At 42.1% G+C, this 27,134-nt stretch overlaps 1 protein-coding gene across 4 annotated transcripts in view; it reads left to right on the top strand.

Annotated features, from left to right (window-relative positions):
* Prune2 (prune homolog 2 with BCH domain) overlaps positions 1 to 27,134 on the top strand; it is a 262,843-nt gene that overhangs the window by 201,085 nt on the left and 34,624 nt on the right. For all 4 annotated transcript variants that reach the window (XM_021202837.2, XM_029538042.1, XM_021202843.2 and 1 more), the window contains 2 exons: positions 6,337 to 6,416; positions 14,791 to 14,991. In XM_021202837.2, coding sequence (XP_021058496.2) covers positions 6,337 to 6,416; positions 14,791 to 14,991 — 281 coding nt within the window. The remainder of the gene's footprint in view (positions 1 to 6,336; positions 6,417 to 14,790; positions 14,992 to 27,134) is intronic.

Raw genomic sequence — 27,134 nt, forward strand, 5'->3', positions numbered from 1 at the left:
TCTCTCTCTCTCTCTCTCTCTCTCTCTCTCTCTGTGTGTGTGTGTGTGTGTGTGTGTGTGTGTGTGTGTGATTGTATTTTTCCTAAGAGGACTTCCAGTGATTCCTAGTCAGTGCTATCACGTGAGTTTATACTTAGTTCTGGAACTCCAAGTCATTTGTCTTCTTTGATCCTAGGTGAAATTTACATTTTAATTTTGCGGTTTGGGTTTCGTCTGTCATTGAGGTCCTAGAAATGAGGACATGCTTAGCACCTGGCTAGTATCTTCAGCTCTTTGAGATCGCTGTTTATCTTCTACCAAAGACACTTACCTGCCTGTTCTTTCCAGGGCTTTCCGTGCAGGCTTCCTTGTCTGTTTTAATTAGGAGTTCTTCCAGAGCCTTCTATGACATGTCAGGTCCTTGACTTTCTTCCAGCACTGTGTCTGTCTAGTCTGGAGATCTTTCCTGCTCATTGACTTTTTAGTAACTTCACTTCTGACACCTGAGCATTTCCCTTGGTAGAGTTTAAGCCTGGAAATGTATTAGTTATTGTCTAGCTATTCAATTTCATATGATAGGACTTGTGTTTATGGTAAAGTATACCCACCTCATGGACAATACACTGTATTTTTTGTACACTTGCACCATTAATAATATTAATTTGTCAATTAAGTATTGCAAGAAGTTAAAAATAATAACTAATAAAAATAAAGGAATAATAACAAGGCTATAACAGGTTTCTAAATTATTAAATTTTTACTTCTGGAATTTTCCGTTTAATATTTTCAGACTAGAATTGCGTGTGGTAGCAGAAACCACAGAAACTGTAGCTATGGGGCAGGTGGAGGAAGATCATAGCCAGTACATTATACCCTGCTAGGCACAGCTAAGGCTTTTTATATTCTTTTCTTCTTTTTTTTTTTTTTAAAGATTTATTTATTTATTATATGTAAGTACAGTGTAGCTGTCTTCATACACTCCAGAAGAGGGCGTCAGATCTTGTTACAGATGGTTGTGAGCCACCATGTGGTTGCTGGGATTTGAACTCAGGACCTTCGGAAGAGCAATCGGGTGCTCTTACACACTGAGCCATCTCACCAGCCCTTTATATTCTTTTCTTAGCAAAGACAGATAGCCACAAATTAAGAAACCAAAGGATCTCTAAGTTGAACTTAAAAGCAGTATTTTATTTAATTCATATGAGTACTTTATTCTGGGAAATTAAAATTATCTAAGAATATGTTTGATATATTACATTTCAAAATAATTTTTAATTGGATCAAACACCCATTTAAGAATATTAAGTAAATTGAGTGAATTCAATAAATATGAATTTATATATGATAAAGTAAAAAGCATAAAAGTGTCATATTGATACTTAGATTTATGGAATACTAGAAAGTCTTTGATATTCTTCCAAAATGCTTTACATCATAGCTTTAAAGATGTATGTTTATACTTCCACAACCCGGGCAAGAAGATACGTGTTGTAAAACGGAGGCTGTATTGGGAACATGGAAATGGGTTATCTAAATTAGCAATACCATTTACACGGCATTGTGAGCCAGATATTCCCTGTGAAGGAATAAAGTTTGCTACGTAGTCTGAATAGTCTCAAAGCAAAACAGGACAGAAACCATTTCTTGTGCATGCGCCCAACGGCTTTAGCTCATCACAGGCACCGGAATCTAGCAGGGTAGAGCCCTCACAGCCATCAAGGCAGAAGAAAGGTGACACCGCACGTACTTGTTCCTGTGTCTTTCCATTAGCTACAGCAAGTTATAGGGTCAACAACCCAATGTCAGGAAAATCCACTCGAAACAGTAGAAGTCAGGGTCGTGCCGCAACATTACTCCATCCAGTGAAGAAACCACAGAACACTCGGGAGGCGTCCTCTAGGTGGAGACGTGTAGCCAGTTTGGCAGCCTTCTGCCACCTACACATCTTTTCTACAGATGTTCATGCGCCTAAGAGTATTCCTGGGTCTCTCCTAGGCTTGCAGTAGGTTCTTATTTCTGTTATACCTAACGAATACCCATGAGCTTGTCGGATTTCTTGCCTTCACACCCCCACACCCCCACACCCCCCACCCCGAGTGTGGCCTTTAGCTTTTTCCTTCCCTGGTGTCTGCCTGCCTGCATGGCATTCCAGCTGAAGGGCTCAGGCTCAGTTCCATGATGTCAGTGAGCAGAGAGGCATGCTAGGATCTGCAGGTTTGTGCAGCTGTGAAATTACCTTTTACCTGAGTTCATACCCAGTTCATAGGAATTTTAGCTATGCTTTGTCTAAACACGTACAACCCATTCTCAACTAACCCACTGCTTCTGATGTTATTTTTATTGGTTATTTTATTTATTTACATTTCAAATGTTATTCCCCTTCCCGGTTTCCCCTCAGCAAACCCTCTATCCCATCTCTCCTCCCCCCTGCTTTTATGAGGGAGCTCACCCACTCACCCAATCCCACCTCACCTCCCTAGCATTCCCCTACATTGGGGTATCAAGTCTCCACAGGACCAAGGGCCTCCCCTCCCACTGATGCCAGATAAGGCAATCCTCTGCTACATAAGCAGCTGGAGCAATGGGTTCCTCCATGTTTACTCTTTGGTTGGTGGTTTAGTCCGTGGGAGCTCTGGGTGGTTCAGTTAGTTGATATCATTGTTCTTCTTATGGGGTTGCAAACCCCTTCAGCTCCTTCAGTCCTTCCTCTGACTTCTCCACTGGGGTCCCAGTGCTCAGTGTGATAGTTAGCTGTGAGCATCCACATCTGTATTGGTCAGGCTCTGGAAGAGCCTCTCAGGGGACAGCCACACCAGGCTCTGGTCAGCAAGCGCTCCTTGGCATCAGCAGTAGTGTCTGGGTTTGGTGTCTGCAGATGGGATGGATCCCTAGGTGGGGCAGTCTCTGGATGGCCTTTTCTTCAGTCTCTGCTCCACTCTTTGTCCCTACATTTCCTTTAGACAGGAACAATTCTATATTAATATTTTGGAGATGGGTGGGTGGCCCCATCCCTCAACCGGGGGACAGTCTCTACAGGTTCTCTCTCCCCTTTGTTGGGTATTTCAGCTAATGTCATCCCTGTTGGATCCTTGGGGCCTCTTGCCTTCCTAGCATCTACAACTTTCTAGTGGCTACCCTCAGTTATGTCTTAACTGTAAGGACACTTGGAACTCAGACATTGCTTCTTTATGCTTTACAGGAGGTTCCATGTGCATTGTGCTTTATCCCTTCTAAGTGATCTTGTTTGTGTTGGGTGTATTCCCCATAGCCTGGGATGTTGAATATTTATCATCTCTCTTTAAAACCCTTAAAACTGGAAGCCCATTTTCTCAGTCAATCAGCCCATCAATGGTTAAGGGAACCACAACTCAGATCCCTGACCTCATATTCAGAACTTCTGCAGTTACTTCATTGACTTACTGGTGAATCACGGAACTCATAAACCCCACAAAATTTAGGTGGCTACTCTGTCACGTTTAAAGCCCTCCCACACCTGTTTTGAGTCGGGGGTCTGCACATTCATGTGCACTGTCAGGTGGGTATTCTGACGTCTGCTGTGAGCTCAGTGTGATGGTCAGGAGGAATCTGGGGGCTCTTCACTGATTTGAAGATTGACTCTTGGACAGAAGGCTAGAGAAACTCTGTGTATGTGTTCAGGGTCTTCTGTGTAGCATTTATTGGGTCTTTACTCACCTGGGCACTGCAGCAATAACAGTGAATTAGGTAGAGTTGATTGCTTCACATAGAGAAAATTGGAGAGCAAAATTTGCTACGTTGATGACAGGTGTGGTGGCTTCTGTCATCACGCATATTGAAGAATTGCCACATTCTCCTCTTATTGGTGAGGAAACAGAGTGATAAGATGAAATAACATGTGTTGTAGCACACGGGAAGGGATTTAACTTAGTTGCTTTGTTTTCAGGTCTTTTTTTCTTGAGAAAGAGTCTCATGTACTCGCCCTAGTCCCAGACTCCTTATGTAGCTGAAGCTGGCACTGGTCCTCTTGTCTCTTCCTCCCAAGTGCTGAGATAACAGTCATGTGCCACCACACCCAGCTTGATCTCAGTTTTGACTATAACTGCTCTAAGCAGTCTTTATCTACATGACAGGTATCGAGATGTAATGTTTAAGAGAATCACACAGATGGATTGAGACAACAGTGTGTGTGTGTGTGTGTGTGTGTGTGTGTGTGTGTGTGTGTGTGTGTGTATGAGTATGTGCATGTGTTATAGAACAAACTATACTATCCTGAGAAATCAGGAATCCATGCCTCTGAATCCTAGGATTTTCAAAACCAGGGCCTTGATACCAGGCAGAGGGCTTGCTGGTTAAACAGGCAAACTAGAGTTTGCATTCCAGTACCTGCATAAAAAGCTGGGCTATCACTCACACTCCTGGAGGTAAAGACAGAAGGATTGTACAGTTGCCAGACTCATTGACAAGCATGAGCTCCAGGTTCACTGAGAAGCCCTGTCTCAGAGGAACAAGGAAGAGACCAACAGAGCAGGACACTGAGTGCCCTCCCCTGTCCTGCACATGTTCACGTGTAACTAGAGAGTGATTGCAGTGCCTTGCACATACCAAAAGGCACTGTGCTACAGAACAGCATCTCCAGCTTTGCTCACTGTCCCTCAGCTCTGGTGCGGGATCGGTTTTAGGGAACACATAGAGTCAAAGCCACAGATGTTGTAAAGAGACACTCCCTATGTTAGTCAGCTTCCCGTTGCTGACAAGACAGTTGAATGATCAACTTGAAAAGAGGAAGGAATTATATTTGACTGATTGTCGTATCAGAAGTTTCGGTCTACAATGGTTTGGCCATGCTGCATTTGAGTCTATGGTGAGGCAGAACATCATGGCAGCAGTGAGTTACAGAGCATAGCTTTCACAGCTAGGAAACAGACCTGAGGCAGTGTCCCAATATCTCTTCAATGTTATTCCCAATGACATACCTTCCTGCAGGCCTGTCCTCCTAAAGATTCTACACCTAGGAGTGCTAGAGCCTGGAGACCAGACCTTTAGCATTTGGGCCTTTGGGTATGTTTAAAACTTGCTGGTGCTGTGTTTTAGAAGGGTCTGTGGAGATACTGACCACTGTAGAGCTACGTGAAGCACTGTGCATTGGTTCAACTCCATCCTTCTAGCTCCACAAGGGAGAGGTTAAGGGTTCTGGTCCACTATATTCTCAGAACATAGTAGACCGTCAAAGCATATTTGTCCAATAAACAGAGCTAGTCTCCTTATTACCAGAGGCTGAGAACCTTTTTTTAGTCACCTCAGTGATTTGTCAATGAACAGTGGACTTAGCCTGACTCCTCCAGAAATTGATGAAACTCTCAGTGTTTTGTAGATCCAGACTGGCATGGAGAAAAGGCTCATTGATGAGGGATGACACATAATTTTAGAAGTAGAATAAAATGGTGACATATATCAACTTGGATTCGTGCCTACATCTGAAGATTTACCATAAGGGATTCAAATGTCATGGAAGCCAATAAGAAAGAAAGAAGACCATGGTTAGTGAACATTTACTGAATAGAGTCCAGAGAATAAAAATGAAGGGAAATTCATGGTCTACAACCCACCAGCTTCCTAGAAGAACATACACATCTGTAAAGTTCTCTGTTTTCCCAGTTTCCTTGGCCTTTGTCTTGCAGAGGAAGGTGACGTAGGGACTGGCTCAGCTCTGAGCAGAGACAGGAGGATCATCTTCACTAACACATAGTGACAAAGAACCTTGAAATATTCAACAACAGGGAGGGAAAGACTCTCAGTCCCCACTTCTCAGGGATGTGGGGCCTTTACTTCTCGTTCCTTCGCCTTTCAATAACTGAGCAAGATAGGGTGCATAACCCTAATTTATAAGTTTAAAAAGTGAGGCTAGCGGAGTACCTTGCCCATGTGACTGAGGAAGGCCCACGTTTATAGGAAGAGAAAGGGCCGATACTCAGATCTGTCTACTCTAAAGCACATCTGTTGCATTTCATGTTGAAAAAAAAAAAATACATGTTTTCTGTCCCTTGCGATGAATTAGCTCTTGCACTTTCTCTTTCTGAAGTCTTACCGGGTTTGTATTAGCTTGTGAGAGCTGAGAGAAGTGGCTGTGGTACACAGCCAAACTGCTGTTCAGGGTGTCAATGAAACTGACATTTGTGGTTCTCATTCACACTGACTGACTTCTTTGGGGGTCATGTAACAATGGGCTCTGCTCACATACTCGTCTTATTTCAAGTCATTTGAAATGTTTATCCTCTATTCTCTGTTTTAAAGACAATAAACCATGTGCGCACGTGCACATGTGTGTGTGTAGGGGGGTGTGCATGTGTGTTTAGTCTTCTTCCTCTTGCTTCTTTTCAGACCCCCGTCAGAGGATGAAGGAATGGATATCCCCTTCGAGGAGGGAGTGCTGAGTCCCAGTGCCACAGACATGAGGCCCGGTGAGAGAAACATCTGCTCATTTTACTCATGGCCTGCTCCACGCAGACATTATTATTCAGTGAGAGGACCACTTCCCGTGCATCTGCTTGTGATGTCAATGACAAAAGCAAAGAGAGAGAGAAAATGTGTGAGAGAAAGGTGTCAGGCCCGGGTTGGTTAATTTAAGAGCTGACTTAAACATCCGTGCGCTCACAGTTATATGAGCCACAGCAATTGATCTCCTGGGCCTGTCCTTATCTACCTATAACTGGCTACTATTTATTACCAAATTACAGACTATGCCTATGTTCAGTAACTGGTACATAATTATATGGGTGATTGATATGGGAAATAGTTTAACAAGAATGCTCTGTGACCTAACTGTAAAAAGCCAAATGGGAGCTAAAGGTGAATTCCAGGACCATAAAGAGAGAGAGACCCTGTCTCAAAAAACAAAACAAAACAAAACAAAACAACCAAGCCCAAAACAAACAAACCAAAATCAAAATCAAAACAGCAATACAACTTTGGGAGGAAAGGGTTCCTTCAGGCTTACAACTCTCAGTCACAGCCCATCATCAAAGGGGGTCTATGCCCGAAACCCCAGGCTGCTCAGCTTGCTTTTATACACATAGTATCAGTTACCCAGGGCTGACATCATCCACAACGGGCTGGGCTCTCCCACATCAATTACTAGTTAGGAAGATGTCCCTCGGGTTTGCCTAAAAGCCAATCTGGTGGAGATACTGTCTTGATGATTCTAGTCTGTGTGAGGATGACATAAAAACTAGCAGGAACAGTGGGCAAATTGATTTTCTGGGTGTATACAGATAGCAGCCTGTTTTAATTACAGTGACTCCTTGAGAAGCGGAGCTAACACCAAGTGCCAGTTGTTTTTGTAAGCTTGCCTTCTTCATTAAGGACATTTTAGTATTTACCAACGTATTTACATTTTTTTATTGTCTGCCACTTAAGGCTTGATGCATGAAGTTAGCTAACGACTCTATGTGGCAATTATACTTATAAGCTCTGAGAAAGGGACAATCAGTAAGTAAGTGACCATATCACTGCAATCCTGAATCAGCTCATCTGTCCTTTTAAGAATGGAAAGCTAGTAAGACTCAAGCTGGAGGAGGATGTCTCCTGCATCTAGATAAGGCCCAGTCTCTTACTTGAGGGAAAACAGAGGGCAAGAGATTGCATCTGTAGACCCACTGAGCTCATTTAAGTGGGATCTGGCAACTGCCATGAAACTGTTTCCCATCAGTCCTAAGCTAACCAGGGACCTTTAAGGTCGTTATAGAGAAACAGGGCTTGGATGAACCCCATTCACCGTGATAAGTATTTTGTGGTTGACTTATGCAAGGCACACAGACCCACCTCGTAACTGAAGAATGGTTCCTTTGTAAGGCAGGCAAAGTCATTCTTGGGTTCATAATACGAATGATTAATGATGATTATGGTGTCGTAGGCAAAAATAAGATGTTTTTAGGATAATGAAGAATTTGGTTTCAGGCCTGCTGGGGAGGAACAGGCGAGTTTGGTTTAGGAGAGAATCCTTTTATCTGGGGGCTTACAAGCCAATCAGCCTGAATTTTAGAGGGCCATGGCTTTCGTAGCCTGATCCTTGGATATGTAAGGCAGTTAATTCGTGAGGACGTTTCTCAGTTTGACAATGTTGTTTAACTAAAGTACTTAATTTTTCCTGAAGACCCACTAAGAAAGTAGAATTCAATCAACTGTTGGCTGTGTCTGTCAAGAGATCAGGCCAGAATTTTAGAAAGTTTGCTTAGAGCTGCCCTGACAATCATTAAACAGTAGGCGGAGCTACTGAGCGACTTGCAGAATATGCACCAGTCAGGTACTGGAAGCAAAATTCGGGGCTTCTGTTTGAGCATCTGTTTAGCCTTTAACATTTAATCATGAGAAATCTCCACTAAAGTCATTCTAAGATCCAAGTGCAAAACATCCCTTAGCCATGCCTTCTTCGAGTAAGTGAACTAATACAATTCCCCAAAGCGCAGTTGATGTATTTTCTTTGAAAGCTCAAATTTTGAGCAGATCTAATTGAGGAACATATAAAATGAGCAAAATGTGTATTCCTCAACATTGGAAATTCTTCAGTAATAGCATGCAGTCCACATTTTGTTTGATACACATGTGTGAAGGTTTTAACATCATATTACATATGGCTTTCTACAAGGTCATTGAATCAGATAGGATGTGTAGTGGTTTGAATAGATTTGGCCCCCATAGACTCATATGTTTGAATATGCTTGACCCAAGGGAGTGGCACTATTAGGAAGTGTGGCCTCTTGGGAGTAGGTGTGGCCTTGTTGGAGGAAGTATGTCACTGTGGGGTGGGCTTTGAGACCCTCCTTCTAGCTGCCTGAAGAACAACAGCCTTCAGAAGAAGATGTAGAACTCGTAGCTCCTCCAGCTCCATACCTGCCTGGACACTGCCATGTGAATCTGCCATGTTTAATAATGAACTGAACCTCTGAACCTGTAACCAGCCACAATTAAATATGTTGCTCTTTATAAGATGTGCCTTGGTCATGTGTCTCTTCACAGCAATAGAAACCCTAAGACAGAATGCTTTCTTGTTGGGGGACAGAAAGAATTGGGAATTGAACTGGGGCTTCATGCATACTAGGCAAGCACTATACCACTGAGCTACACCCCTCAACCTCCGCAGTCAGGTTTTCAAGGGTGCTCAAATTTCATATCCTAAGAAGGAAACTCAGAGAAGAGTCAACAGCAGGAAAAGAGGACGCTCAGGAGAGTATGCCTCTTGCTTAAGTGGCTTGGTTTTATAACTTTGTACTAACTGAGTACACAGGACACTCATTCTGAAATAGCCAAAGAGCTTCAAAGAGTACAGTCTGGTTTCAAATCATCATGGAGAATTTTAAGCTATCAAGTCAGGAATCTTCAGGATGAGGGCCCAGGGCTTAGCCATAAGAGGCACTGCAGTTCTGGAATGCCGGTTGCTCAGCAGCCTTCTTAGGATAGCAGCTCCCCATGGGGAACCATCCCAGTTTGCTTTCTATTGCTGTGATGAACACCATGAACAAAAACAACTCAAGGATGAAAGGGTTTGTTTGGCTTACACTGTCTGTCATGTGCAACCCGTCATTAAGGAAAGTCAGGGCAGGGGCTCAAGCCTGAACTGAAGGAGACACCATGGAGGAATGCTGCTTACTGGCTTATTGCCTTGGCCTCTGGTCAAATAGCTTTCTTCTATAGCTCAAGAATCCCTGCCTAGGTGCATCCCACAGTGAGCTGAGCCCTCCTACATCAATTGGCAATCAAGAAAATGCCTCCCAGGCACACCCACAAGTTTGATTCGATAACAATTAACATGCACATGCCAGCAAGATTCTGCTGAAGGGACCCTGATATAGCAGCCTCTTGTGAAGCTATGCCAGTGCCTGGCAAACACAGAAGTGGATGCTCACAGTCAGCTTTTGGATGGAGCACAGGGCCCCCAATGGAGGAGCTAGAGAAAGTACCCAAGGAGCTGAAGGGGGATGCAACCCTGTAGGTGGAACAATAATATGAACTAAACAGTACCCCCTGAGCTCATGTCTCTAGCTGCATATGTAGCAGAAGATGGCCTAATCAGTCATCATTGGGAAGAGAGGCCCCTTGGTCTTGCAAACTTTATATGACCCAGCACAGGGGAAGGCCAGGGCCAAGAAGTGGGAGTGGGTGGGTAGGGGAGCAGGGGTGGGGGGAGGGTATGGGGAACTTTCGGGATAGCATTTGAAATGTAAATAAAGAAAATAATAAAAAAATAATAAAAAAAGAAAAAGAAAAAACAAGAAAAAACAGCAACAACAGCAACACCAAAAACAGCAATTAAGATTCCCTCAGATAATTGGCAGCATCAAATTGATAGGTGAAACTAAGAAAGTCTATTCCTTGTTAACATCACATTGAACCACACCCTCTCCTTTCTTGTTTATCCCCAAATCTCGCATTAATACCTTAATATAAAATATAGTACAGCTTTAAAAGTCCAGTCTTTAACATTTTCAACACTTTAAAAAAAATCCAATGTCTTTCTTAAGTCCAAAGTCTTCTAACTGTGGGCTCGCCACCCCTTTCTAATTCTGAGATGGAAGCACCAAGATATAGTGACAATCGAATCAAAGTAAAAGTAAAACCCAACATCTTGAAAAGAGTCAGTGTCCAGCATCTGGAACTCACTCATGATTGTCTGGGCTCCAAAGGGCTTGGGCAGTCTCACATCTCTGGCTTTGGCATCAGTAAGTACATAGCTTGTCATGTAGTTCCTGCTCCAATCCACACCCGACACTGTCCTTAGTGGACATCCCACAGCACAGGCATCTGCAGTATTCTGTGTCCTTACTGCAACTGAGGCTTCACCTTCACTAATGGCTTTCCCTGTTCTCTCTTTGGGGACTCTGACCCTGCCACACAGTGCTAAGCCTCAGCCACTCTTCATGAACCCCTTTCTGCCTTCAAAACCAATTCCATGTGGGAGACTTATTTATTTCCAGGTCCCCCCCCTGGACCACAGATTTGAGTCCTGATTACTTTCTAGAAGAATCCACCTCCATAGTGGTAGTCTCCTTGGTACCAGATTCTGGAAGACTCTGGAAGTTGGAAAAAGCCATTGAATGTTGTAAGCAGAGCTTAAGGGGCAGGTTCTACTAGCCTGAAAGACAGTAGTGTTGAGACTAATGTGGAGAGTGAAGTCCTGGCTCCTGAGGTTTCAGAGGGGGAAAGAGGACCTTATCAGCAACTGGGCTAGAGGCCATTTGCGCACTGTTTTAGAGAAGAATCCAGCTGACTTCTGTCCATGTTCTAAGAATTTGCATGAGAATATATTAAGAAGTAATAGACTAATTTTTTGATGGAAGAAATGTTTTAAAAACATAACGTTGAGTCTGTGATGTGGTTACTTACTGATTATTCTTATGCAGATCTACAGGGGAAAAAAAGCAAGTAGGGCAGAAAGAGACAATATTTTTTTCAAGATTATGTGCAGATGAGTCTCTATTTACTAAAGAGATGAGAGCTGTTAAGGAGCAGTTACTGAAGAGATTCTGAGCTGTTAAGAAAAAGCCTCCTGGGATGGGTCCCCGGGTGGGGTAGTCTCTGGATGGTCCATCCTTTCTACTTAGCTCCAAACTTTGTCTCTGTAACTCCTTCCATGGGTATTTTGTTCCCAATTCTAAGGAGGAAGTATCCACACGCTGGTCTTCCTTCTTGAGTTTCTTGTGTTTTGCAAATTGTATCTTGGGTATTCTAAGTTTCTGGGCTAATATCCACTTATCAGTGAGTGTATATCTAGTGACTTCTTAAACACCAGGCCAAGAAGTGGGAGTGGGTGGGTAGGGGAGCAGGGTGTGTGTGAGGGTATAGGGAACTTTCTGGAAAGCATTTGAAATGTAAATAAAGAAAATCTAATAAAAAAGAAGAAGAAAAAGAAGAAGTGTCCTGCTCAGCCCGGGAACAACAGAAAGGCTACCCTTAGGGCAAGACCTCACCCCAGGTGCCAACTTCCCTATTGGTTTTTGTTGTTGTTCCTGCTGGGATAAAATAGTATGCCCAAACTCAAGAAAGAGCTTCTTTTGCCTTACAGTTCCAGAGGTTCCGTGTTTACCTTGGTAGGGAAAGCGTGGCAGCAGGAACAGGAAGCTGAGCAATCACATCTCAGCTGCACACAGGAAGAAGTAAAAGAGTGAGATGTGAGGCAAGGCTACCAGCCCCCAAGTCTCACCTCTAGTGATGTACTTCTTCCAGCAAGGCTGCACCTTCTAAAGATTTTTGTAATCTCCCACCAATAGAACCACCTCAAGTGCTCAAATTCATGAATCAGTGTGTGTGTGTGTGTGTGGGGGGGTATTTCTTAATCAAACCACAACAGTAACTAAACATGAAAGTTACCTTTCTGGAGCTGGAGAGATGGCTCAGTGGTTATGAGGACTGGGTACTCTTCCAGAGGACCTGGGTTCAATTGCCAGCAACCACATAGCAAACCACAACCATCTTCAACTCCTGTTCCAAGCGATCCAAGGTCCTCCTCTGGCCTTCAAGGGTATTGCACAAACATGGTGCACAGACATACATATGGGCAAAATGTACACATAATATAAAATAAATAAATATTAAGGAGACAGAGAGAGAAAGAAGGAAGGAAGGGGGAGGGAGAAAGCAAAGAAGGAAGGAAAAAAGAAAGAAAGAAAGTTTCCTTTTGTAGAATCCAAATTTCTCTCACATGAGTCCACCTGTTCTAGACACCTAGTCAAGAGATTTTCTTCCTAAGTAGCAGGCAACAAGGGACAAATAAACTTTTATAACCTTAACCAAAGAGACAGGAGGTTTGGAAGCTGAAAGAATTCACATGATCTAAAGTTACTGGGAGTTGATAAAAACAAAAAACAAAAACAAAAAAAACGAAACAACAACAACAAACCAAAGACACCTGTAAGCATGGCATGTCCCTGGCAGCCTTGGCGGTACATCCCATCTCGGACAACATGTAATGCCAATCAACCCCAAATCAGAAACTGTAAAAGAATCTAGAGTGCTCCAGAGAAGCTCAGATAGTGCAGGGGGACTGGGAGGAGGAAGCTGCAGCCAATGGACCTCCTAAACGTTACTTACATGAGAAATAAGCCGAATGACATAGGAAAGTTGCCGTCACATTAGCGTGCCTACCAGCAGGCCATGCATGACAGACGGCTAGCTCTAAGTCCAACTGAAGTGCTCCTCTGACATTTTAGAACAGTTGAGGCTATACTCACTGGAGGATGTTAGGGAGGGACATTTTTGGTCTTGGCTCAATTTAAAAGTTTATGTTCCTGTGCCCAGTTCATTTTCTTGAACAGTGTGATAATGGGTGAACATCCTACAATGCTATCGACTCCGTTTTGATATGCTTTCTAAATGTTACTGTTTTCATGATTTTTTTCTTCTAAAGGCATAGAAGAAAGACTGCCCCTGCCCTGTACCTTAACATGCCCACGAATGTGTACTTCCAGCACACACTGCTCAAGAGTTTCTGGATTGTTTTGTTGCACTTTGTGTGGTGGTGAGGACGGAGCTGAGGGCACCACTCACACTAGGAGATCTGTCTACCGCTGAGCCCAGGGCCAAGGAACTCAACAGAGATGCTTCAAATTCAGGCTGTAAAATCAGTATAATCCAAACAGGGCTTGCAAATGAAAAGAGATGCTAGGGAAATGTCAAGGAATTTAGGAGCCAGAATGGTTGGAAGCAGGGATGAAGAGCAAATATTTCTTCCTAGCTCATAATGGCTATCCCCCTTTGTGTGGTTTAGATCAGCTTGTCCAGAAAGGACATGCGCAACTCTGTTTCTGTTCACTAAAAGGCTCGTGGGCAAAGAGACTCACTGCAAAGAGAGGACGCTAGCGGCTTCTGTCAGCCTTAGCATGGGTCATTGTGAGCATTATTAACAGTAATGTCGGGTGATATGCGGTGATTTCCTTAGTAAATTCAAATAATCTAACTAATATACTTAAGGTTTTACAGAAAGAAAAGAAAGAAAGAAAGAAAGACAGGACAGGCCACTGAATAATTATGTACAGAGCTATCAGAACCTTAAAATAGGTTTTTTTTTTTTTTTTGGTGTTTTCTATGAGTTTAATAGAAAGCTCCTTACCTCCATTCCATAGGAATAATGTATACAAGAACCATAAGAAAATATATATGCTTAACTATTGTTTCTTATTCAATATACTCCATAAAATTCAGTACAATATATCACTGAACAGTGACATCTGAACCCTAAACAGTAAAACAAAACAAGCAAACAAGCAAAGGTTTCTATCCACATAGCAATATCTCCCAGGTTCTGTTTTCATACGGCCAGGGACCATGTGCTGAATGGAAGCCAATACAGAGGGATTGTTTTCCCAGAAAAAGGGTCCAGGAGTGGAGGGACCAGAGAGATGGCTTAGCCATTTAATGCCTGCTGCTTTTCAGAGAACTGGAGTACAAGTCCCAGCACCTATGCTGGGTGACTTATAACCACCTATAGCTCCAGTTTCAAGGAGGTCTGATATACTCTTCCGGCACCTGCATAGACATGGCATAGACATGTATATACATGCATACACATGAAACTTAAAAAAAAAAAAATCCTTCGAAAGGGAATAAAAAGCATCCAAATGGCTCACACACATATCATAACACTGGAGGTTGAGGTTGCATGTTTAAGGCCAGTCTGGGCTACATAGCAAGTACCCGTCTTGTAAAACCAAACGAGGAAGGAAGGACATAGAGATAAATTGGGGCAGGATCCAAACCCTTTATTAGGGTTTTTTCCCTTGGGACCCAGGTCCATTCCAGAGAGTCATATGTATGAACTAATATTGCTATGGTTTCCTCCTTTAGAACCTCCCAATTCTCTGGATCTCAATGGCAGTCACCCTAGGAGAATCAAGCTCACAGCCCCAAATATCAACCTCTCTCTGGACCAAAGTGAAGGATCTATTCTCTCTGATGATAACCTAGACAGTCCAGATGAGATTGACATCAATGTGGATGAACTCGATACCCCTGATGAAGCAGATTCTTTTGAATACACTAGCCATGGTAAGTTTCTTAGATAGTGAGGCCTATGTTATGTAAATAAATGATTGTCTAGGTAACACTCCAAGCAATTCTTTCATTGTTGTGCACGTGGATATTCTCTGTGTCTCTAGAAGCTTCTGTTGGAATCTCCCTCCGGGCTGTCCATGGTTGGCAGTTTAGAGTAGGTATAGTTCCCCCAGAGGTTACTCATTGGCAACTATTAACCTATGCTATGTGTAGGAAAACTGAGGTTGTGTGAACAAAGAAAGGGACTCGAATCTGGGTTGCAAAGTTTGGAGGGGAGAACTCAGAATTTACCAATCCCTTTCTACAAACTCTTGCAGTCTAGAATGCTCACCCCCTCAGACCATTACTAGGCATATCTAGTTCTGTCTCTTTACAGGAGCCACCTCTTCGATAGGCCTTCTGTGATTTGTACTGCCCCCCCCCCCGATGTTCCCCACCTGTGTGCTCCCAGCCTCTCACACTCGATGCCAGGGTTCCTATATTTTCTGCAATTCCTTTGTTGAAACTGTTGCTTAATGATTTGCTTGCTTGTCTGATTGATATGTTTACTGGATTCCCCTCCCCACCCCACCCCACCCCACCCCCTACCTCCACTCCCACCCCCCACTAGAATGCACACTTTCTCAGGCAGAGACTTCTCAGCTGTTTCTTCAGTATGGAGTGGGTGGGTGGGGGGTAAACACAAGGAAGGCAAGGAGAAGTCTTCACATTTAGGACTGACAGTCATGACGGGAGTACTAGTCTCCTGTAATTGTTTCTCTTGCTTGTTCAGAAGCGCAGATGAATACTAAGCATTTGCACCATAAAACAGCATTGCCACCCCAGTTCCCCTTAAAGCTTTAAGGTCCATTTAAAGCTTAAATTTCTCTGAAATTGGAGTTGAAAACCAAAGTGAAAGACTTTTCAGCCACACCACCACCCTGTGCTGAAAAAAAAAAATTATTCTAGTCTTGAAAAGAAACACTTCCATTAAAGGACACTCAGGCTTTTTAGAGACAGGAAATCCCATTCATAGGAAAATATGATTGAAAAATTCATCAAGTTAAGCCCAATGTCATTGAGCCACAGGGAGAGCATCTATAACTTAGATTTACAGAGTTTATGCAGGTACGGGGCTACTCCAAGGCTTCCTGTTTGTGCTGTGTTTTTGTCCCGGTCATGGTCTGCATACATGTGGTCTGTAGTGGATACAGAGACCAGTATCTAAGGATGTGCAAGTCTTGTATGTGTACTATGCATTTGTATAGAATCCACATACATCCTCCATACACTTTAAACCTTCCCTAGATTAATCATAGTACATAATATGACATAAATGCATATTTGAGGAAATAATAAGACTGAAAAGCTTCTGTGCACATCCAGTACGGATGTAATTTCTCCCCGAATATTTTATTTCTGAAGTTGGTTGAATCTACTGATGTTGGAAGATGAGTATAATAGTCTGTATATTTGATCCGACAGTTAAAAATGCACACATATAAAGTAAGAGGATATCTTGAATTCATTTTTTCTCTGCCACCTCAGTCATCCCAAGATACTCCATCCACCCCATCTGCTCTCGCCCACTCCTTCTATTCCAGCTGTCCCCTGCTGTCCTAGCTCTTCTTGCTAATCTTCTGACTTGAAACTGCACTGAAGACAGCTACGGCTGGTCCCTCCCTCCCCTTGCCTTTTGCTCTGCTGTCTCTGTGGAGAGCTTTGTCACACCACATCTGAGCATTATATTTATAAATAGTAAATCTGTCAAGCAAAGTGGTGGTGCCTGAGCTAGCTGGTAATTAAAGCTGCCGCTTGCTGACATGGCTCTTTTATTTAGTTGATATTGTCACGTTGAAAGAGGCAATTTAATGACCTCGGTTATTCTAGGTCTTAAACTCACAGAGTTGGATTTTAGTATATGCTGAACTCTAAAATTCACTTTGATTTCAAACAAAAGGTGCATACCCAAACACGATTATAAACAAGTAAATAAGCAAGACAAAACATTAACTACCCAAAACACAGAGCTTGTGTGAATAGCTATATTCTGTATAGCAGACATGGATAACCACTGGGTATGAAGATTGGAATATAAATATATTTAAGCCTAGTATATGAGATGAGTGCTTAAAAGCTTCCTGTCTTGGGAATTTTCAGGTAAGCAATGAATAAGAATCTGGAAAATGTTTCTCATTCATTCATCCTTGTTAGGGATTTGCCTTGCTTGTGTGTGTGTGTGTGTGTGTGTGTGTGTGTGTGTGTGTGTGTGTGTGTGTTTTAAAGACAAGGTTAAGTGATTAAGGTTTCAGGTATGCTACCAGCCTGACTATCAAATACTTTCAAGTATAGTTTTTCAAAAGTGGCAATAATTTGTTTTGCCAAATGGACAATTTTGTAGTGTGTACTGTATTTTATAGGATATAACCCAAGTATTTTAGAGATAATTCCTGTATGCCTCACGTTTACTCTGTAAAACAGACTGTTTTCTCCCACTGAAGATGAGAGCACAGAGACATGAGGAAGTTACTTATCCAGCTGTAAGGGTCTGAGCAGCATCTGTAGTGGTTTGAATAAAAATGGCTCACAAAGGCTCATAGGGAGTGGCACTACTAGGCGGTGTGGCCTTGTTGGGATAGGTGTGGTTTTGTTGGAGGAATTACCATCACCATAAGGATGGGCTCAGACACTCAGGCCAGGCCTAGTGGTTCAGTTGCTCTGCCTGCTTCCTGCTGATGATCCAAATGTAGAATTCCCAGCTACCGCTCTCACACCATGTCCACCCGTGTGCTGCCATGCTTCCCTCCATGATGATAGTGGACTAAACCTCTGAGTGTGTAAGCCAGCCCCAGTTAAATGTTTTTCTTCACGGTGTCTCTTCATAGCAATAGAAACCATAACTAAGACAACATTTTAAGAAAAAGCTTTGTGTTGGTCTCTTGCTCATGCTACTTTTCTGTCTCAGTATGATGACTAAGGAGTAGGGTGGGGTGAAATCTTTTTTTTTTTAACTTATTTTATTAGATATTTTCTTCATTTACATGAGATCTTTTACTAAATTGAGCCGGCATACAGAAAACAAGATGTGAAAGTTCACGTTCGTATGTTTGCTTCTGTAGGCCACATTGTTGCTTTAAAAATCTGTCCTTTACACCCTCCAGAATTTTCCCACAAGTCCCTCTTTTATTTAGCAGCTCATGACCAAATGCTTTTCCGGGGTATTTGCCTAACATTGCCAATTTTCTTATGGAAAGACAATTTAATGTCTCCATTGAAAGACCCCAGTTTGTTCCCTTCCAATCAGTTTTCCTTTATAGTGGTATCCAAACAGTTGGGAAATATAATTACAGCTTGATTTTTGTGCCCATGAAACCAGAACTGCAGAGATAGTGGGGGGCTTGGAGGTCTGCATTCACATGCAGAGGAATCCCGATTTTCCTTTCAGTGCATCGTGACGCTAACCCTAGAAACAAAATACTCCAAAGTTAAGGGGGAAATGATGACCTCATTCTATTTTCCAAACCAACCCCGACATCATTTTTCTCACAATTCAGAGCTCAGGTGCGAAAAAGGCTATTTATCATGGATGTGGGAAGATGGCAAAGAATTTGGCCTGTGTGTTTCTGATAAGAACATCAGAGGCCATGTGGCTGTGCTTTTAGACTGCCAGGGCTCCCCAGTGATGTTTGGTGACCCCATGCAAGCAGCTTTTCCAACACTGACCCCTGAGGACAGCATTCTGGCTGACAGGCATACTATCTCAGTCAGAGCCACACCTTTTACATTCCTATTGGTGTTCTTCCTTATTTCCAGCACCAACAGGCAGCCAGCTTTATAAAAGCAAGTCCTGTTTCCACACTCCACATTCAAGGCTTGTGTACCTGAAATTTTTTTTTAATTTTTGTACACAGATTTTTTAAAAGATTTTTTTATCATATTTTTAAATTCGCCATCTCTGTGTGTGTATGTGTGAAGAGGTGCCAATGACATCCAAAAGAGGTAGTAGACAGATGCCCTGGAGCCCTAACACTGAAGGTCCTGAACACTCAACTTGGGTCTTCTCAGTAAGAGCAGTATGTACTCTTAACTGAACTTTTATACCCAAATTGACTTCCTGTCTGTTATTTATCACCAAGGAAATTTTGATATTTTAAGCTGTGTACTGGGTGTCTTTCCTAAAACTAGAAAACATTAGGCGCCATGCCTTCGGAGAGCTTTCCTGCCATCCATGCAGTGTCCAGATGTAGAAGGCTGGCCAGCTTTCACCTGATAGGAAGGCCACTCTTGAACCCATTGTGGCCAGTGTAACACAGAATATTCAAGAGCCTATGTTACATCATCTCAAAAAGCCAGGAGGAAACATTCGGATGGGCTTCTTCCATATCTGTGATGGCCTATTTGTCTCCAATACCTGTGAGGGGAAGGATTATCAGTGCGGGAAACAAAACAAAACAAAACAAAAAACTTCTTAGTGACTAGGAGAGGACCATAGTGAGGACTGATTTGGAGAACCTGGGGAGAGTTAATGAGTACAGAACATATCTTTGTTAGCTGAGAGATAAAGGCAGAGGGTTTAGAGATGTAACAATTATTAAAATCAGGAAGGTACTGCTAACTAGGGTGACTGAGTAGAGCATCTTTACCGCCCCCCCCCCCAGCTTGTGTTGTTGGCTCTGGACATGGACACCTAACAAGTCCTTAAAGTGCTCTGAAGAGGTTTTCGTCTTCTTCCTTTCCTTTCTCCCTCCCTTCTCTGTTCTCTTCTTTGCTGTATCCTATTCTCCATCTGTCTCCTTCTCCTCTTCTTCGCCCTCCCTCCCCTGTTCTTCCCTGGCAACCCACATGCTTAGCAATCGTTCTGCCATTGAACCACACCCCAGTCCTCCCCCTGTTTCTTCAGAGATTCATCTTGTATCCCAATTTATGCCAACGAGAAAGGAAGTAGATGGAACCACAGCAATGTAATAGTTCCCAAAGTCTGAAGCATTAGAACTAACACCTCAAAAACAGTCACATGACAATGTGCATGTGGTGTGTGTGTTTCTGTGTATGTATTTGCATTTATATGTATGTGTGTGTGTGTGTGCCTATATGTTTTTGTTTGTACTGCGTGTGCCTGTACAGGTATGCATGTGTATGTTTGTGTGTATGTCTGTACATATGTGTGTTTGTGCCTACGTGTATGTGCCTATGTGTGTGTTTGTGCATTTGTGTGTGTGTCTATGTTTGCATGTGCATGCTTTTACAATAGAAGGGTCCTTTCTTACTGTCCTCATTTGCTTTCTGTAGCTGTGATAAAGACCGTGACCTTGGTAAAGACCAAGAACATGGAGAGGAATGGGTTTACTTCACCTTGCAGCTCACAGTTCTTCCTTGTAGGAAGTCAAGACAGGAACTCAAAGAAGAAATCCAAAGGTTTGGGGACCTGAAGGAGAGGCCATGGTGGAATGCCTGTTTACTGGCTTATTCTTATCACTTGGTCACTGCCCTCTTATAAGAGCCAGGACCACCTTCCCAGGAGTGGCACTTCCCAAAGTGAGCTGAGTCCTCCTCCCACATCAATCATTAATCAAGAAAATACCCTACATATCTGAAAACAAGCTATCTGATAGAGGCATTTTCTCAGCTGAGGTCTGCCCTTCCCAAACTTGACCCCAGCTTGTGTCAAGTTGACAAAAACGGAACTAGTACGCTTACTAAGATATTGTCATCAATAAACACACAGAAAAAAACATTTTCAAGAGCAAGATTGGAATTTCTTTTTGGTAATGAATATGCAGCATGCATGTAAATTGAAAAACTAAGTACCAGGAAAAACAGTAATTGCAGTACCTGTCAGGGTTCATGTGTGGGGATCTCTACCAAGTCAGTGAGGGCCACAGGGAAAGGGTTAGCAGGAGCCTTCATGTGAGTGAGAGAAATAGAAGTAGCAATGAGCATTGTAAAATTCTCACCCTCTTTAATTAGTAAAGTAACACACATCTTAAATTGTCAAGGATTAAGAAGTCTGACAGTCTACTGTGTTTTGAAAACAGAAGGAATCATGCCCTTACATGTTTTAGTGTGACATATCAAGGATGAAAACATCCATGAAAGCTAAATGCTCTACACCCAGTGACACAGGCAAGATGCTGTTCCTAGAAAATTACCCTACAGCCGTATGAGCTCAAATGATGTAATACTCCTGTGTAAAGCAAATCCTTTAAAGGAAAAAAAAAAAAAACAAAATACAATAAAATTAATTATTTCATCATGGAACTGATAAACTAAGAGACTTCATGAAAGCAAAATACTCGAGAGCTAGTTCTAAATTGAGCAGGATTATAATTCCTGAGATGAGGAGATGCCTGTGCTATTGGATAGGATCAATTGTCAGACAGAGGAATTCTCATGCTCGGTTTTAAAGTGTAAGGTTAACACTGAGGAGAGGTGGCATTTTCAAGAACTTCTTTGTGGCTTATAGTTTTAAGTGTTACTCTTTTTTTTTCAACTAATAAACTGTGTTTATAGGGCTCTTAGGTTAACATCCTAGTTGCATGTCAAGTATCTAGTTCCCTCCCTCCCTCCACCCTCACTACTTCCCTCACCAGCTTCACTTGCATCTGTAGCAACTAACAGCCTCCCTTGAAAACATACCGCTCTCCGCTAGAGTACCAAGTTTATGTTCGGGCTCACTCCTGATGCTCAACATTCTGTGGGTTTAGACAAAGTGCAAAGTGACCTGTAATTTATCCTTCCTTCCCCTGTGTTGCGTGACAGCATTCCTCTGGAGACATGGGCAAACATCTACCCACCCCAGACAGGGAACAACAGAGCAAAGCAAGGATGTTATCAAAGTTCATCTCAGTAAAACAATGAGTTTTATTGGGGTTACTAACAAGAGTAAGGTTGAGGGGTGACTTAGAGGAGCAGAAATGACTTAAGCCACAGTGATCACCAAAAGCCTACTTAGCACACTGAACAGCCTGCAGCATGCTCCATGGGTAGAGCATGTCTGTTCCAGGCAGATGGGTTGCTCTGGGCTTGTTTTGGGCAGCAGGGCTGGTCTCTGCCTTTTCCAGGCAGCTCAGCTTGCCTGAGAGTGTTCTGGGCAGCCTAGCTTATTTGTCTTCTCATGGTCCTTACAGATTATATGTGCTTCAAAAGGGAAGGACCATGTGTAATGTGGTCAGTTTCAGGGACTTCCTGAAGCCTTTGGATTATTTACTTCCAAAGTTAAGGGGCTTCCCTGATGGCTGAACGGCTTCACCTCCCTTAGAACATCTTGTCGGTATTAGCTCCCCTTAGACTGGGGGTTTCTTATGGCAGAAAATTGTCACACAGAACCATCTAACCCTTGGCTGCGAAGGATTTATTATCTCTCCAGCTTTGCCCTTTACAGAATGTCGTATAGGTAGAATCACACAGTAAGTGGCCTTTCACATAGATATTCTTCTCTTACGCATTTATGATTCCTTCATATCTGGAGGATTCATTTCTTTTCAGCCCTCAGAAATATTCCAGTGTGTGCATGTGACACTGAATTCCCAGTGTCTGCATGTGACACTTTGTTTTTCTGTCACCAATTGACAGGCATCTTGGTTGTTTCGAAGTTTTGGCAAGTATGAATGAAGCTACTATAAACATACATGTGGAGATTTTTATCTGGAAATACCCTTCCAGTTGGCTAATTACAAAGGAGTTGAACTGTATGAATGAAGTTTATTTACAAGAAACTTCCAAATGGTCTTCCAAAGTTACCGGAATAATTCCATCCCCGTGAAAGTCCCCGATACACCACATTCTCACCAGATTGGTGATTGTCAGGGTTTTGGACTCTGGCCTTTCTAATAGCAGTATCCATAGTCATAGTTTACTATTGTGTTATCTTAAAATGCTCTAAGGATAAATGATGCCATATATATTTTCTTATGATTCCTTGGTAGCTGTATCTTCACTGGTGAGGTGATGTGTGCTCAGTTCTTTTGCCTCTGTGTTTATGTGTATATGCATACACACTTGTGCATGTGTCTGTGTATTGTGTTGTGTTGCTAGGAACTGGACACAGGTCCTTGTACATAGCAGGAAAACACTCCACCACTGAGGTACAGCACCAGCACCATTTTACTGCTTAGTTGTTTATCAAATTATTCATCTTCTTATTGTTAAGTCTTAATACTTTTGTATATTTTGAATAATAATCATTTACCAGATTTGTATTCTATAACTATATTCTCCTAATCTATAGCTCCCTTCTTATTCTCTTGGTATTGTTTTACATAGAGCTTGTTTTCAACTTCAACATAGTCTAGATTTTCAGTTACTTAGTTCATGAATTTAAAGTCATCAATTTCAGACCCTGGCTTGGTGGCTCATACCTGCAGGCCAAGGCTGAGGCAGGAGGCATGCTTGTGCTCTTGAGTTCTAGACCAGCCCAGGTTGCATGACAACCTCTATTAAAACAAACAAACAAACAAACAAACAAACAAAAAAACACCATCTCTATGCCAAGATCAACTAGATTTTCTCTTATATTGTCTTCTATGAGCTTCAAAGTTTGAGCATTTTACATTAGGTGTATGATCCAATTTGAGCTAATTTGTGAGCAGATGCAGATTTAAGTCTATATACTATACACATATTATGTACATGTCATATACATTACATATTATAAATGTGTATATAATGTGTATGATACATACACACACATACACACACATATATATACATATATCTATATCTATCTATATATTGTATATATATTGTATATAACCCCTCCACTATCACCCCTCAGAGATCACCAAGAACAAACTAGAGCAGGTTAGAGTACCAAATACACATGTTTGTCTGTGTATATATACACATACATACATACAAACACATATGTATTTTATTTTGATTATTTATTTTGTGGGTATATGTTTCTGTATGTGTGAGTATGATATATGTGTATTGCACACATGTGTGTGCATTATGCATGGAGAGGTCAGAGAAGGGCACTGGGTGTCCTCCTCTATCTCTTGGTGCTCTATTACTTTTAGGCAGAGAGTCTCCTTGAACCCAGAACTCAGATTTTATGGAATGGCTGGAAGCCAAGATAGACCCTCCTGTCTTTGCTCCCACCAGTGCAGAGGACAGGTATGCACTGGCCCACCCGTGCCTTGTTACTGGAATAGAGGGATATGAACTCTCATCCTCATGCTCAGACAACAAGCGCTAATAACAAGAGCCACCTCTTCAGCTGTATATACACTGTGGTGATTTGAATACATATGACCCCCATAGATTCATGTGTTTGAATGCTTAGTCATAAGGAGTGGCACCATTAGGAGGTGTGGACTTGTTGGAAAAAGTACACCACTGTGGAGGTGGACCTTAAGGTTATATATGCTCAAAACTATGCTCAGTGTGGCAGAGGGTCTCCTCCTCCCTGTGGATCAAGATGTAGAACTTGTATCTCCTTCAGCACCATGTCTACTGCACACTCCCATGTTTCCCACCATGATGATAACGGACTAAACCTCTGAAACTGTAAGCCAGACCCGATTAAACATTTTCTTTTATAAGAGTTACCTTGGTTATGGTGTCTCTTCATGGCAATGGAAATCCTAAGACATACATCTTCTTACTTGTAGATGTCCAGGAGTCCCAGTGCCATTTATTGAAAAGACTATCTATGTCCATGGCGTTGCCATGACTTTTTTGCCAAAATAATTTCACTATGTTTGTGTGGCATACATTTTAATTTAATGAATCCAATAAAGGCTATTTAGTACCTAGTAAGAAAAAAAAAGGAAGAGGGCACAAAATCCTTCATGTCTGAGCCAATGCCCTGAGCAGACCTTGGGTGTGAACTCTGCAGCCAGTCACACATCACCCAGAAGAAGCTCCATTCCCAGGTGCTCTAACATGCCCAGGACCACAGGACCACAGGATCTCTGACACACCCAGAATCTCAGGATCACAGGATCACAGAGACAGCTGAATTCTGAGGAGTTCTGACACAACCATGTTCACAGGAAGGATAGGCTCCAGTCAGATATATCGAGGGGAGGTAGCACTAGAGATAATCAGATGGTGGGAGGCAAGCATAAGAACATAAAGCAAGCGTAAGTAACAGAAACCAAGGTTACTTGGCATCATCAGAACCCAGTTCTTCCATCATAGAAAGCCCTGGATACACCATCACACTGGAAAAGCAAGATTAGGATCTAAAATCATTTCTCATGATGGTGATAGAGGACTTTAAGAAGGACATAAATANCTCCCTNAAAGAAATACAGGAGAACACAGGTAAATAGTTAGAAGCCCTTAAAGAGGAAACACAAAAATCCCTTAAAGAGTTGCAGGGAAACACAACCAAACAGGTGAAGGAAATGAAAAAGAAACATCCAAGACCTAAAAATGGAAATAGAAACAATAAAGAAATCACAAAGGGAGACAACCCTGGAGTTAGNAAACCTAGGAACAAGATCAGGAGTCATAAATAAAGCATACAGGATACAACAGAATACCGGAGATAGAAGAGAAAATCTTGGGTGCAGAAAATACCATACCATAGAAAACATTGACACAGCAGTCAAAGAAAATGCTAAAAGCAAAAAGCTCCTGACCCAAAACATCCAGGAAATCCAGGACACAATGAGAAGACCAAACCTAAGGATAACAGGTATAGAAGAGTGCGAAAATTCCCAACTTAAAGGGCCAGTAAATATCTTCAACAAAATTATAGAAGTTTTCTATGGAACTCCAAATAGACTGAACCAGAAAAGAGATCCCTCCTGTCACATAATAATCAAAACACCAAATGAACAAAATAAAGAAAGAATATTAAAAGCAGTAAGGGGAAAAGGTCAAATAACATATAAAGACAGACCTATCAGAATTATACCAGACTTCTTACTAGAGACTGAAAGCTAGATCTTGGGCAGATGTCGTAGAGACCCTAAGAGAACACAAATGCCAGCCCAGGCTACTAAACCCAGCAAAACTCTCAATTACCATAGATGGAGAAATCAAGATATTCCATGACAAAACCAAATTTACACAATATCTTTCCATAAATCCAGCCCTACCAGGGATAATAAATGGAAAACTCTAACACAAAGAGGGAAACTACACCCTAGAAAAAGCAAGAAAGTAATCTTTCAACAAACCCAAAAGAAGATAGCCACACAAACATTAATTCCACCTTTAACTACAAAAGTAACAGGAAGTAACAATCACTTTTCCTTAATATCTCTTAACATCAATGGACTCAATTCCCCAAAATAGACGTAGACTAACAGACTGGATACATAAACAAGACCCGGCATTTTGCTGCATACAGGAAACACACCTTGAAATGCACCTCAGTGACAAAGTCAGATACTACCTCAGAGTAAAAGGTTGGAATCCAATTTTCCAAGCAAATGGTCCCAAGAAACAAGCTGGAGTAGCCATTCTTATATCAAACAAAATCAACTTTCAACCAAAAGTCATCAAAAAAGATAAGGAAGGACACTTCATACTGGTCAGAGGAAAAACCTACCAAGATGAACTCTCAATTGTGAACATCTATGCTCCAAATGCAAGGGCACCCACATTCATAAAAGAAACTTTACTAAAGCTCAAAGCACACATCGCACCCCACACAGTAAACGGTGGGAGACTTCAACACCCCACTCTCAGCAATGGAGATAGGTCCCAGAAGCAGAAGCTAAACAGAGATACACTGAAACTGACAGTGGTTGTGAGCTAGGTGGATCTGAAGGATGTTTATAGAACATTTCATCCTAAAGCAGGGGAATATACCTTTTTCTTGGCACCTCACAGTACCTTCTCCAAATCTGACCATGTAATTGGTCGCAGAGCAGGCCTTGACAGATACAGGAAGATTGAAATGATCCCATGCACCCTATCAGATCACCACGGACTAAGACTGGTCTTAAATACCAACACAAACAACAGAAAGCCCACATACACATGAAAGCTGAACAATGCCCTATTCAATGATAACTTGGTCAAGGAAGAAAGAAAGAAATTAAAGACTTTTTAGAATTTAATGAAAATGAAGGCACATCATACCAAAATTTACGGAAAACAATGAAAGCAGTGCTAAGAGGAAAACTCATACCTCTAAGTGCCTCCAAAGAGAAACTGGGGAGACCTTACACTAGCAGCTGGACAGCATACCCGAA

This window comes from Mus pahari, chromosome 1 (genome assembly GCF_900095145.1).
Source record: "Mus pahari chromosome 1, PAHARI_EIJ_v1.1, whole genome shotgun sequence".
Lineage (NCBI taxonomy): Eukaryota > Metazoa > Chordata > Mammalia > Rodentia > Muridae > Mus > Mus pahari.